The 14,809-nt window shown below is 47.2% G+C and overlaps 1 protein-coding gene across 5 annotated transcripts in view; it reads right to left on the reverse strand.

Moving 5' to 3' along the window:
• Positions 1-965: 965 nt before the first annotated feature.
• LOC140386744 (caspase-1-like) overlaps positions 966-14,809 on the reverse strand; it is a 56,427-nt gene continuing 42,583 nt past the window's right edge. For 3 of the 5 annotated variants that reach the window (XM_072469386.1, XM_072469384.1, XM_072469383.1), the window contains 2 exons: positions 11,498-11,607; positions 966-3,144 (listed from right to left, as the gene is read on the reverse strand). In XM_072469386.1, the coding sequence (XP_072325487.1) occupies positions 3,052-3,144; positions 11,498-11,607 (203 nt within the window). In that variant the 3' untranslated portion in view covers positions 966-3,051. Of the gene's footprint in view, positions 3,145-11,497; positions 11,608-14,809 lie in introns of those variants that run through there. The other 2 variants (XM_072469387.1, XR_011933664.1) reach the window with 2 other exon arrangements.

A 14,809-nucleotide genomic window follows, 5' to 3' on the forward strand; every position in this document is an offset into this window, starting at 1 on the left:
CCGGAGTGTGGCGACTAGAGGATTTTCACTGTAACTTCATTGAAGTGTTAATGTAAGCCTACTTAATAATAATAATCTTTATTGTCACAAGTGGGCTACAAAACAATAAAGTACATTTTTGGGAAAAGAACTATGAACAAAAATTTCAACCAGTTTTATTCTCCAAGAATATGATTGATTTCTGAATCTGCTCTAAAAGCATTGACATTAAAACAACCCACACCAGAAGCAGGGCCAACTCCACCTCCTCCTGCACAAGGCTAAGCCTCATGCAGCTAAAAGTGGTGCACAGAGCACAGTGGACAAGAACACGAATGAGCACGGGAACCAGCAGGGGCAAAGAAAGCAGACAGGAACGAGGGGAGAGGCCCGAGGAAACGCCAGGGGGAAACTTAGAGAAAGACCGCCTGGGGGACCAGAGGGTCTCTCACAAAGTTATAAGAGCAAAACATACAACAAAACAAACCATCTATGGTGAAGGAAAGGGCCTAGGATAGGACCCGGAGACAGCAAAAAAGGGGAGGGACCGAAAAGGAACAATGTGTAAATTGTAAATATTTTATTTGATTTATTGTCACATGTATTAGTATACAGTGAAAAGTATTGTTTCTTGCATGCTGTACAGGCATCGCATACCGTACATAGGGAAAGGAGACTGCAGAATGTAATGTTACAGTCACAGCTAAGGTGTAGAGAAAAGATCAGCTTAATACGAGGAACATTGTTAGAGAGTTTAAGAGTTAGAAGGAAGTTTTAGAAGCATCGAACAAGAGTAAAAGATAGAATCAGAGGCTTTGCTGGGCACAGCTTGTAAAAGGTCGCCTCACTCCGGCGCCATCTTGGAATTTAAAAAATATAAATAATAACTATTTTAAAAATAAATAATAACCGTTTCATCCATCTCTTGCACAGTGTTAAAATGTAAACTTAAATAAAAAGATTTATTTAATACACCCACGACATGATTAATGGAATTGAAATAATGTTTTTATTAAAAAGCAGGAACATTTAAAAAATCTGTCAACAACACAGGGCTTTTCAACATTCAGATGAAAGTGAGAATACTGCACCTGCTGGATTCAATAATTGCAAATTTGTTTAAAAGTTTTGGATTGAGCGACTTTCACTGAAGAGAATAATATGGGGCTGAGGTCTTCAGCAGAAGACAGCAATGCAAACACGGCAGACCTGGCATCATGAGTGGCCCCATACAGGCAAATATCTGGCAGTGACTGCCCTCTGCTGCCTAGATCTGGTATTGACAACAAACCATTTTACTTCCCCACTGCTGTGTCCTCAAGTAAATATTGATTATACACTCGCATTGCAAATTGCATGTTGTACAGAACCTTGGTCTGACCTCATCTGCATTTAGTTTTGTATACTGTACCTTAGGAAAGATATACTGGCCTTAGCTGTTCCCTTTAGTTGAAGGATCAGTTCCGAGAGGACACAAGTTCAAGGTGAGGGGCAGGAGGTTTAAGGGGGATTTGAGGGAAAACGTTTTTACCTAGAGGGTGATGACAGTCTGGGATGCACTGCCTGGGAGGGTGGTAGAGGCAGGCTGCCCCACATTCTTTATAACGTACCTGGATGAGCACTTAGCACGTCATCGCATTCATCACTATGGGCCAAGTGCTGGCAAATTGGATTAGGTAGCCAGGTCGTGTGTCGGTGCAGACTCAATGGGCCAAAGGGCCTCTTCTGCACTGTATTATTCTGTGATTCTGAATTTTGAATATAATTATCAGCTGAGCATCCATGGCCATCTGGGATAGAGAATTCCAAAGATTCAGAGTTCTCTGAGTAAAGAAATTCCTCACCTCAGTTGACCCTTTATCCTGAAACGTCGCCCCACAGTTCTCTCCTCCCCAGCCAGCCGGATTAGTCCCTCAGCATCTACTCTGTCAAATCCTATAAGAATTTTGTGCATTTCGTTCTTCTGGACTCCGAGAGTGTAGGTTCAATCTCTCCTCAGAGGAGAGTTCTCTCCCCCCAGGAATCGATCGAAAGTTTGAAATTTGGACATTTTCTGCATCTTTCTGTGTGGAATGGTGACAGGCTGGGATAAGCTGTACAATGAGCAAGGTGTTCCAAATGGTGGAATGGAAAGTTAAAAGCTAACAAGGGAAAACAAATAAAACATCCAGTACCAGAAAAAAAAACAAGAGACCAATTAAAGGACAAGACCCAGAAAAAAAGGTGAGCCTTGATAGTTCTAAAGCTAATACGTCCTGTGAGGAGGTAACTCATACCTGAGGGGCAAGGTAAACAGCCAAGGTTAGACCTTTGCCCTCGAATTTGGATTGACTTTGGGACAAAGAAGGTTACCAAATACTAGGCTTTCTCAATCGGTTGTGCCCAACAGCAGGTTTGATTGTCTGCCAGTGATAAATGCGACAGTACATTGCACACATTAAGAATGTTCTGACCCCGTTTTAGACTTGGTGTCGGTATACACTAACTCTCAAGCAAAACAAACAAAAGCAAATTACTGCGGATGCTGGAATCTGAACCAAAACCAGAAAATACTGGACAATTTCAGCAGGCCTGATAGCAAACATGGAGAGAGATGGGAGCTAACATTTTGAATCTGGATGACTCTCTATCAAAGCTCTGACGGCTTTAACAAAGAGTCATCCAGACTCGAAACGTTAGCTCCCATTCTCTCCACAGTTGCTATCAGATTTGCTGAGATTTTTCAGTAATTTCTGTTTTTGTTGCACTAATTATTGTAGTACGATTATAATAAGGATGCAAAGCAACTGCCACATGTCTCCTGAGGCACCAAATATAATTTTCAGCTTATTCAGTCATGTATGACCTCTTTCCTCCATCACATAATACCCCTTCGCCCCAGCGCAAGCTTGAAAAACATAATTCTCCAAAAAGCATTGCATGTTATAGTATGCAAGTCACAGATCTGCAAATTAATTTTGATCTAAAGGCTAATTTTGATCTGAAAGCTAATTTTGATCTGAAAGCACTCTCTGTAATTCTGTTGCTGGAAGTGAGGTCAGAGGTTGAGATTCACTTCTGGGAAGTGATGTGTTACATGCCAGGGAACAGGTAAAATTTCTTCATCAGCGTTCCTCTCTCCTTCACAGGTAGCTGTTTGGTAAAGCTCAAGAATGACTGTTGGACCTGAAAGGGCAGACGTCACAGTTTGTTACCAACTGAGATTTATAGTTACTGTTCCCAGCAGAGCTGACCAACCTGTGGATGGGTTTCCCTATTGTTCAGCAGGGCACCATAATATAGTCTCCATTTCAAACACTTTCCTATTCCGAACAGGAATATCGATGCCCTTTTTCTGTGTGCCCCCCACATTTTATTATCTTATTCTAGATTGTTCACGCTTCTCCATTCTTACGTTCACACCCCCTTATGCCTCATACTTCCACCACTCCCTGCACTTCTGCTATTGTTTGCTATAATTCTAATGTTGCTGTTTAAATGCTTGCGTAAAACTAAGCGTGGATGGGGAATGAAGCTGAAGCCACATTTCTGAGTGACCGTGAGACAGATCAGACCAATGAAGGACCCTGTAGGGGGTTCCGTCTGGGTGTGCCAGACATGATACGTATGAGAAAACTTCCATTTAAAAAAAAAAAATAATTTGAACACCAAGGGTAATTAGCCATTTTCCTAATGTCACAACAAAGGTCATTATGGTCTGCCAGAGACGAATTGCGTGGATTACAGCGATACTGAAGCTGTCACTCACTCCAAAAATGCTTTGGAAGAGATAAAATTCCTTATAACACACATAATAAACAGGCAGTATTGCAATCAAGGGCAGTCTGGCCCGATGAAAGGGTGTGGGTTTTTTGAGATAAAAAGGGGGGGGATGTTGTGTTTCAATAATAAGACCACAAGATATAGGAGCAGAATTAGGCCATTCGACCCATCGAGTCTGCTCCGCCATTCGATCATGGCTGATATGTTTCTCGTCGCCATTCTCCTGCCTTCTCCCTGTAAACTCTCATCCCCTTATTAATCAAGAACCTATCTATCTCTGTCTTAAAGACACTCAGCGCCTTGGCCTCCACGGCGATGAGTTACACAGATTTGTCATCCTCACTGCAGTTTTAAACAATCGTCCCTTCAGTCTGAAGTTGTGCCCTTAGCTTCTAGTCTCTCCTACTAGTGGAAACATCTTCTCCACGTCCACTCTATCTAGGCTTCTCAGTATTCTGTCGGTTTCAATGAGATTCCCCCTCATCCTTCTAAACTCCTTCGAGTACAGACCCAGAGTCCTCAACTGTCCCTCATACGACAAGCTGTTCATTCCCGGGTTCATTCTTGTGAACCTCCTCTGGATAAAGGCCAGCACATCCTTCCTCAGACACAGGGCCGAAAAGTGCTCAAAATATTCCAGATTGGGTCTGACCAGAGCCTTATACAGCCTCAAAAGTACATCCTTGCTCTTGTATTCTTGCCGTCTCAAAATGAATGGTCACATTGCATTTACCTTCCTCACTGCCAACTGAGTCTGCATGTTAACCTTAAGGGAATCCTGATCTAGGACTCCCAAGTCCCTTTATGCTTCAGATTTCCAAAGCCTTTCCCTATTTTTGAAATAGTCTATGCCTCTATTCCTACCAAAGTGCATAACCTCACACTTTTCAACATTTTATTCTATCTGCCACTTCTTTGCCCTCTGCCCTAGCCTGTCCAAGTCCTTCTGCAGCCCTCCTGCTTCCTCAACACTACCCATCCCTCTTTATAACCCTACCCATATCTTTGTATGATCTGCAAACTTAGCAACAATGCCCTCAGTTCCCTCTTCCAGGTAGTTAATGTATATAGTGAATAGTTGTGGTCCCAACACTGACTCCTGTGGAACACCGCTAGTCTCTGGCTGCCAACCTGACAAAGACCGCTTAATCCCCACTCTCTGCCTTCTGTCAGTCAGCCAATCCTCTATCCATGCCAGTACCTTGCCCCTAACTCCATGGGCTCTCATCTTATTTAGCAGCCTCCTGTATGGCACTTTCTGGAAATCCAAATAGATCACGTCCCACTGGCTCTCCTTTGTCTAACCTCCTCAAAGAATTCTAAAAGATTTTGCAGGCATGACCTCCCCTTGACAAAGCCATGCTGTCTCAGCCCTATTTTACCATGCATTTCCAAGTACTCCGCAATCTCAGCCTCCATAATGGACAATAGAGACTTCCAGTGACGGCTCCCGCTCGAGGCTGTTTTTTCGGACCTTTTCCCCATTTGTAGGGTGGATGTTTCGTGGAAAAAAGGGGCAGAGGTGACTGGAGAAAAGTTTAACTCCACTGGTGGGGCTGGTGGATGGATCCACCATGGTTGAGAAGAAGGGAGCAGTTGGAGCAAGAGAATCTTCAGCGACACAGGTCAAGATGGTGGAGGGTAAAGGGTCTGCCCTGCCTGCCCGATGGTCGACGGAGCACCTGGTGAAGCTCTTAAATGAGAAGTTCAGCCGACAGAGGAGGGAGGCCCAGGAGGACCTAGCCAAGGCAGTGGAACCGTTAAATTGACCACATGGAACAGAGGCTGGAGTCCCAGGACCAGGTTTTTAGGAAAGTGGAGGAGGCGGTGGGGAAGCAGCTCGCCTCGTTGCTGACTGAAGTGGGTCTGATGCGAGAGACCCAGAAGTGATTAAAGGAGAAGGTGGAGGACCTGGAGAATCGCTCCCAGAGACAGAATTGTGGGGATGCCTGAAGGCAACAAGTGGACGCTGGTACGTATGTATCCAAGATGCTAGAGAATTTGATGGGGCCCCTGGAAGTCGACCGAGCGCACAGGGCGCTGATGAGGAAACCACAGGCGAGTGAACTGCCAAGGGCAATGGTGGTGCGTCTTCACAGGTTCCTGGACAGGTCAAGTCCTTTTATGTTGTTTCTTGGGGGTGGCATGGTAGCACAGTGGTTAGCACTGCTGCCTCACAGCACCAGGGGCCTGTGTTCAATTCTGGCCTTGGGTAACTGTTTGTATGGAGTTTGTACATTCTCCCCATGTCTGCGTGGTGCTGGGGAGGATACATAGATACACAGAAGATAGGAGCAGGAGGAGGCCTTTTGGCCCTTCGAGCCTGCTCCGCCATTCATCACGATCATGGCTGATCATCCAACTCAATAGCCTAACCCTGCTTTCTCCCCATAGCCTTTGATCCCATTCTCCCCAAGTGCTAAATCCAGTCGCCTCTTGAATATATTCAAAATTTTAGCATCAACTACTTCCTGTGGTAATGAATTCCACAGACTCACCACTCTTTGTGTGAAGAAATGTCTCCTTATCTCTGTCCGAAATGGTTTACCCTGAATCCTGAAGGCTGTGACCCCTGGTCCTGGACACACCCATCATTGGTAACATCTTCCCAGCATCTACCCTGTCTAGTCCTGTTAGAATTTTATAAGTCTCTATGAGATCCCCCCTCGTTCTTCTGAACTCCAGCGAGAACAATCCCAACCTAGTCAACCTCTCCTCATATGACAGTCCCGCCATCCCTGGAATCAGTCTGGTAAACCTTTGCTACACTCCCTCGATCCCGGACCAGGACTCGCACCAGTTGATTATGGGGGCGGACAATAACACGGTCATTGATACAAGGTTGGACCGGTCCAGCCAGAGGTTGGGGAGGGTGTCGGCAGTGGCGAAGGAGCTAAAGGGGTTCATGGAATGCATGGTGGATGTGGACCCATGGAGGTTTGGGAGGCCGAGGGTGAAGGAGTTTTCGTACTTCTCCCATGTACACAGGGTGTACTCTTGGATCGATTTTTTCGTGGTGGGCAAGATGTTGTTGGCGGTGGTGGTCAACTTGGGGTACTTGGCGATCGTGGTTTCGAACCACGCGCCGCATTGGGTGTACTTGCAAGTGGATCGGGGTGGGGGGGCAATTCCTGGATGGGTTGTAGAACCCCAACATGGCGGAGGACCTGGTACAGGGGTTGGGAGCACCCATTGGACTGGTGGAAGCGATGGAGGGTATGGGTGCGATGCAGGGAGGGAAGGCCCCGAGTCTAGGTGGCTTCCCGGTAGAATTTTATAGAACGTTGTTGGGAGACCTGGGGCCCCTGCTGGTAGGGACATTTAATGAGGAGAGGGAGAAGGGGGAGCTCCTCCCTAGGTTATCGCAGGCCTCAATATCTTTAATTTTGAAGAAGGATAAGGACCCGGAGCAGTGTGGGTCCTACCGCCGGATGTCACTGCTGAATGTAGACATCAAGTCATTGGCAAAGATCTTGGCCTTGTGGATTGAAGACTGGCTGCCTGGGGTGGTAGGGGATGACCAGACAAAATTTGTAAAGGGGAGAGATGGAGCACAGAGTCTCGCTATATGCGGACGATCTGTTTCTTTACATATCAGACTCATTGGAAAGTACTGGAGGGATCATGGACATTTTGGTGGCATTCGGCCGGTTCTCAGGGTGTAAGTTAAACGTGGGGGAAAGTGAGGCCATTCCGATCCAGGCGAGGGGGCAGGAGAGGAGAGGAGGTTGGGCGATCTGCCGTTTAAGGTAGTGCAGGCGAGTTACAGGTATCTGGGCATCCAGGTGGCACGGGGATGGGAGCAGCTACATAAATCATAAATTGAATCTGGTGCGGTTGGTGGAGCAGATGAAAGGGGAATTTTAAGAGGTGGGACATGCTCCCGCTGTCGTTGGCGGGGCAGGGGCTGTCCATGAAGATGATGGTACCCCCGAAGTTTCTATTTGTGTTCCAGAACCTTCCGATTTTTATTCCAAAGGCCTACTTTAGGAAGATTAATGAATTGACCTTGGGGTTTGTGTGGGCGGGAAATGCCCCACAGGCGAGGAAGGTGCTGCTGGAGCGGGATGGCCTTGCCTAATTTGATGAACTACTACTGGGCAGAGAATATAGCCAAGGTCAGGAAGTGGGTAGTGGGGAAAAGGTCAGCGTGGGGGCGGATAGAGGCAGCCTCTTGTAAGGACACTAGTTTAGGGGCATTATTGATGGCGCCTCTGCTGTTCTCGCCAGCCAGGCACTCAACAAGTCCTGTAATCCTGAGCGTATGGGGGCGGTGGCGGTAGCACCTGAGACTGGAAGGTGCCTCGGTTTGGGTTCCGATTTGCGGGAATCAGAGGTTTATTCCGGGGATGCTGGACGTGGGGTTCCGGGGAAGGCAGCGCGCGGAGATTGAGCGGTTTGGAGATCTATTCCTGGGTGGCAGCTTCCCCTGCTTGGAGGGGCTGGTAGAGGAGTATGAGCTGTGCAGCATGAATGGGTTCTGGTACTTACTGGTGCGGAACTATGTGAGGAAACCGGTGCGGTTATTTTCTGACCTGCCACCTCCGGGGTTGTAGGACAAGGTGGTGTCGAAAATAAGGGTTGGTGAGGGCAGGGTGTCCAGGATTTATAAGGAATTAATAGACTGGGAGGGCGCCCTGATAAGAGAAGTTAAGCGGAAGTGGGAGGAAGAGCTGGGGGGGGGTGTTGGAGGCTGGGTTATGGGAGAAGGCTCTGAGGGTGAATGCATCCTCTTCGTACACTAGGCTTAGCCTCATTCAATTTAAAGTAGTCCACAGGACGCATATGACGGTGGCCAGAATGAGTAGGTTTTTTGAGGGGGTGGAAGATAGGTGTTGGCGGTGCGCGGAGGGGCCCTGAGAAACATGTGTCATGTTTTGGGCCTGACATCTGGGGGGGGGTTTGCTGAGGTGATGCATGAGTTGCTGAGGGTGTAGGTGGCCCCAAGTCCAGAAGTGGCTATTTTTGGAGCGTCGGAAGTCCCGAGAGTCAAGGGGACGAGAGAGGCCACTGTTTGTGCCTTGCCTCACTGGTAGCCTGGAGACGGATCCTGTTGGAATGGAGGGACTCGGGGAGCAGTTGAGTGACCTTGCGGAATTCCTTTGATTGGAAAAAATGAAATCGCCTTGAGAGGGTTTTCCTGGAGATGGAAACCATTTAACGACTTCTTCAAGGATAGTTACGAAGTCAACATGGGGAGGGGGAATACTTTGGGGTTAAAAAAAGAGGCAGAGTCGGTGGAGGGTAACGGCAGGAAGGGTGGGTCGTGGTGGTGTTAGTTATTTATTTGTTATGTGATTTCCTGTTTGTTCTCTATTTGGGTTTGGTTGTGTTTGATGTATATAAATGCCTTAATAAAAACATTAAAAATAAATACATAATGGACTATAAAATCTTACCAATGACCAAAGTCAGGCTAACCAGCCTTTAATTTCCTGTCTTCTGCCTCTCTTACATCTTAAACAGGGGTATTACATCAGCCATTTTGCAATCCCCTGGGACCATCCCTGCCTCCAGTGATTCCTGAAAGATCACCAATACCTCCACAATCTCCTCAGTTATCTCCATCAGAACTCTGGGGTGTCGTCTATCTGGTCCGGGTTATTTATCCACCTTCAGACCTTTCAGCTTCCCCAGCAACTTCTCCATATTGATGGCCACACATCACCTCTGTCCCCTGACTCTCAAGTTCTGTAAGCCACTGTAGTCTTCCACCATGAAGACTGATGCAAAGTACCTATTTGGTTTCTCTGCCATTTCTTTGTTCCCAATTACTACTCTCCAGCCTCATTTTCCAGTGGTCCAATGTCCATTCTGCTCTCTCTTACCTTTTATATATCGAAAAACACTCTCGCAATCTTTTATATTACTAGCTAGCTTCCACTCATGTCATCTTCTTCCCTCATTATGGCTTTTTTAGTTTTCCTCTGCTTGCTTTTAAAGGCTTCACAAATCTCTGACTTCCCACTAATCCTCACCCTATTGTTTGATTTTAAAAAAAATGTTGTCCTTGAGTTCCCTCGTCGGCCATAGTCACCTCATCTTCGCCTTAGCATGTTTCCTCCTCCTTGGGATGAATTTCTGTTGTGCCTCCTGAAAATACCCCCCAAAAGTCCCGCCATTGCTGCTCCACTGTTTTCCCTGCTAGACTCCCCTTCCAATCAACTCTGGCCAGCTCCTCCCTCATGTCTTTGTAGTTACCTTTATTTAATTGTAATACCATTACATCTGATTCCAGCTTCTCCCTCTCAAACTTCAGGCTAAATTTTATCATGTTGTGGTCACTGCCCCCTAAGGGTTCCTTCACCTTAAGTTCTCTAATCAAGTCTGCACATCACCAACTCCAGAACTGCTTGTTCCCTAGTAGGCTCTACCACAAGCTGCGCCCAAAAATAAATCTCGTAGACACTCCACAAATTCCTTTTCTTGGGATCCACTGCCAACCTGATTTTCCCAGTCCACCTGCATATTGAAGTCCCCCATGATTATTGTAATATTGCGTTCAGATATGCTTTTTCTATCTCCTGCTTTATTTTCTGCCCCACATCCTGACTAATGCTAGGGGGCCTGTACATATCTTCCACCAGTTCTATAATGCAGCCTGTGGGACCATTCCTGCCGGCAGTCAGGAAACCTCCTGATTTCCTGTATAGCCATAGCACCCAGGGTCACAGTTATCCATCTGTAGAACATAAAGATAACCCCACATTAAACACGAACTTGTATTACCACCTAAAACACGTGGGGCTGGATTTTCCGTTCTGGAGACTAAGTCCCCACGCCGGTGTGAAAACTGGTGTTTCACGGCTGAAAAATTGTTGTGAAACAGCCACCGATTCCCTGTTCCGGGGGGTCTAGCAGCCAGGCAGCGTAGAGCACCCGGCTATAGCTGCTGATACGGCCTGGAGAATTGTCGGGTCCGTGGCCGCTCGCGGGCCCAGCCCGTGGAATAGTACCCCCTTTGGCCGGCTCATGTGCCCCAGACCGCCCCACCACAATGCCTCCAGCCCCGAATATGTCCAACCCTGCCAGCGGATCGGCCCTCTCCGACTGTGGTGCCGCTGGACTGAGTCCACAGTCGCCAGGCCGAGTTCCTGATGGGCGAGACCACACGTGTCCCACGCTGTCGGGAAGTCGGCCGGTCGGGTGCGGAGCCTCAGGGGCGGGCCTCAGGCAATGTACAGAGGCCGTAGGGTATGCCGCTTTTTAGGGGGCGGAGCATCGTGAAAGCGGCGCCGCCCCCGATTTCAGCATCATCAGGGATTCTCCGCCCTGTCGCCGAACGCGATTTCGGCGTTGGGGATCGGAGAAGCCAGCCTGTGACATCTCACAATAAGTCACACCATTTTATCAGCTAATTCAGGCATTAAGATTCCAATGTTGGACTCTGGAGGGATCAGGTTTGAATATTGGACTCTGGATACAGTGTGGTGTAAAGATCATTTTTTCAATGGTCTCTTTTTCTCATATTCAATATAGGTTGGGTAGGGAGTGGTGGTTGAAGGTTCACGTATTTTGTTTTCCTCCCCAATCGGTTGTTGTGAGATGGGGTGAGGAAAGCTGAGGCGAGTCCAATCATATCCCGCGTATGAAGGGAAACACTTATAAACCTTCTGGAAAATTATTAGACAATAGCACTGGAGGAGTTCATGAAGCAGGTTCCTTGCCCATGCTCCATGTAAGGGGTTGGTCGATGGCAAAGCGGACCACTTCCCATTCCCCAGTAATCCCTTCAATCATTGCCTTGCTTCCTTACCTTGAAGAAAAGCTCCTCAATATCATATTTACATGCGTTTTGCCTCATTACCTCGACTAACTTCTGGATGAATATGCTTCCGTTTTGAATGTGTCTAAGGGACACATTTTCTGCAAAATAAAAAGGACAATAGTGTTAGTGGAAGATTCCTGTCACCCATAAGAGATCCCGGAATTATGCCTCTTTCTATCTGTTGTTCAGATTCCTGGCGAACCCGGCAATTCTGCAGATTTAAAAATCACTGCCCGTTGCTTTGACAAGTACATTTTCCACGCCTGGTGCAAGGTACAGTACTCCAAATCCGTCTGTCAGGAAACTGGAACTGTCCGAAAACTGGACATTTTTCTCTCAGTCCAGAGAATACGATAAACAAAAGAAAAAATGATTAATTGCAAACTTGAAATCATTGTAACCACTGAATTTTTGGCATCCTCACTCTGAAGCCTCGAAACACAGGGATTAAATACGAGGGATTCTCCTCACCGAGAACATACCGCTGGTTAATACAGGTATCCAGGATGGATTCCCAAGTTCAGAAGCAAAAGATGGAACAACCTTAGGCCAGCTCAGAAACTTGAAATAACATGCTTATCTGCTGGCTTTCATCTGATCCAGTGTGTAATCCAAAATTTGGGAAAATCCAAGATCAGGCATGGTCTCAGTGCCAAGCATGCCAGATTTCAGACACCGGACGTGTGATGCTAAATAAGCCCGGGTCCCAGGTTCAATTCCCGGTTTGGGTCACTGTCTGTGCGGAGTCTGGACGTTCTCCCCGTGTCTGCTCCGGTTTCCTCCCACAAGTCCCCAAAGACATGCTGTTAGGTGAATTGGACATTCTGAATTCAAGGGGCTTTTCACAGTAACTTTATTGCAGTGTTAATGTAAGCTTACTTGTGACAATAAAAAGGTGGGCTTAGGTCGGGTGCTCTTTCCAAGGGCCAGTGCAGACTCAATGGGTCGAATGACCTCCTTCTGCACTGTAAATTCTATGATTCTATGATTAAACCCTCCAGCCAGGAATGTCTGACACAGCTATTCTACTTTACAATGGCATGCACTCTCCAAACTTATTCCATCTCCTAAGGAAGGTAAGAGATAACCCTCTAGCAGTAAATAAATATGAAAAGGGAGGCACGGTAGCACAGTGGTTAGCACAGTGGCTTCACAGCTCCAGGGTCCCAGGTTTGATTCCCGGCTTTGGTCACTGTCTGTGTAGAGTCTGCATGTTTTCCCCGTGTCTGTGTGCATTTCCTCCGGGTGCCTCCCACAGTCCAAAGATGTGCAGGTTAGGTGGATTGGCCATGCTAAATTTCCCTTAGGTTAGGTGTGGTTACGGGGATCGGGTGGAAGTGTGGGCTTAAGTGGGGTGCTCTTTCGAAGAGCCGGTGCATATTCGATGGGCTGAGTGGCCTCCTTCTGCACTGTAAATTCTATGTTTCTGATCTCTAAAAATAATTAAACAACACTCACAGGCTATCAACTTATCATCACAATTAAACTAAACAGCTCCGCCCATAAAATGATTTCTATATGTCATCGTCTCATAGCATATCAGAGACCTTTGCAGCCAATTAAATGCTCTTTAAAATGTTGCTATATCGGAAGCATAGCAGCTAATTTACACACAGCAAGATCCCACAAACAGCAATGAGATAAATGACCAATTAAGTCGTTTGGCGATGTTCAAATAATGCCGTGAGAGAGAATAGCACCTCGGATGAACATGCTTTCCAAAAGGCAGAAACCCAACAGTAGAGCACTCCCTCAGTACTGCGCTTACAGCGTCAGCAGATATTCCGTGCTCAAGTCCAAATGATTAGGGGCGGCATGGTTAGCACTGGTTAGCACTGCTGCCTCACAGCACCAACGACCCGGGTTCAATTCTGGCCTAGGGTCACTGTCTCTGCCGAGTTTGCATGTTCTCCCCGCGACTGCGTGGGTTTCCTCCAGATGCTCCGGTTTCCTCCCACAGTCCAAAGATGTGCAGGTTAGGTGGATTGACCATGATAAATTGTCCCGTGGTCTCCAGGGATGTGCAGGTTAGGTTATGGGGTTACTGGAATAGGGTGGGGTGGACAGGGGCGTGGATATGGGTAGAGTGCTCGTTCAAAGGCCCGTGGAGACTCAATGGGCCAAATGGCCTCCTTCTGCACTATAGGGATTCTATGATCTGTCAGTAACATAAGCGAAATACTGCAGATGCTGGAATCTGAAGCAAGAATAGATGATGCTGGAAAAATTCAGCAGATCTGGCAACATCTATTAGGAGAGAAAGCAGAGTGAACGTTTTGAGTCCTTTGACTCAGCAGAACTGAAGGGGCGGGGAATGTGTTAGAACTCTAAGAGATTGCAACAAAAAGTAGCAACTTTAAGAATAAAAGACAGATAGTCTGGTGTTGCTTCATGCTCTCATCCAAACCTGGAAAGATATAGCGATTTTGCTTCTAATTTCCACCCATTCTCACCATTACACGGTCCATCTTCAACACTTCACGTCCCTTCCTTGATCTCTCTGTCTCCATTTCCGGTGATAGACTGATCAGCAATATTCATTACAAACCCATGGCTACATCAACTACAGCTCTTCACACTCTGCCCCCTGTAAGGACTTCACCCCATTCTCTCAGTTTCTCCTCCTCCATCGCATCTGTTCTGATGTCACCTTTGAAACTGGTCCTTCTCACTAGCCTGCCTTTTTCCACAACTGAGATTTTCTCCCACTTGCGGTTAACAAGGGAACTCAACCAAATTCAACCTGTTTCCCTCAACTCTGCCCTTCCTCCCAGAACCACGATGGTGGTCCCCCTCGTCCTCAGATTCCATCCCACTAGCCTCCGCATTCAAAGGATCATCCACCGCCATTTCCAGCATGATGCTGCCACGAAACGCATCTTCCACCCCACCCCATCAGGATTCTGCAGGGATCACTCCCTCCGTGACATCCTGGTCCACTCCTCCATCAGTCTCAACTCCGCATCCCTTCCCACGGATCCTTCCCTTGCAATCACAGAAGGTGTAACATCTGCCCCTTTGCCTCCTTCCTCCTCACAATTCACGGGCCAAAAATACTCTTTTCAAGTTAAGCAGCGTTTCGTTTGCATTTCCTTCAATTTGATTTATTGTATTCACTGCTCCCAATGCGGTCTCCTCTACATTATGTAGACGGAATACCTTTGCTCAGTCCGCAAACATGATCCCAACCTTCCTGTTGCGTGCCATTTTAACTCAGCACCATGCTCGGAGGCCACATGACCATCTTTGGCCTGCTGCAACGCTCCAGTGAAGCCTGGTGCAAGTTGGAGGAGCAGCATC

This window comes from Scyliorhinus torazame, chromosome 12 (genome assembly GCF_047496885.1).
Source record: "Scyliorhinus torazame isolate Kashiwa2021f chromosome 12, sScyTor2.1, whole genome shotgun sequence".
Taxonomy (NCBI): domain Eukaryota; kingdom Metazoa; phylum Chordata; class Chondrichthyes; order Carcharhiniformes; family Scyliorhinidae; genus Scyliorhinus; species Scyliorhinus torazame.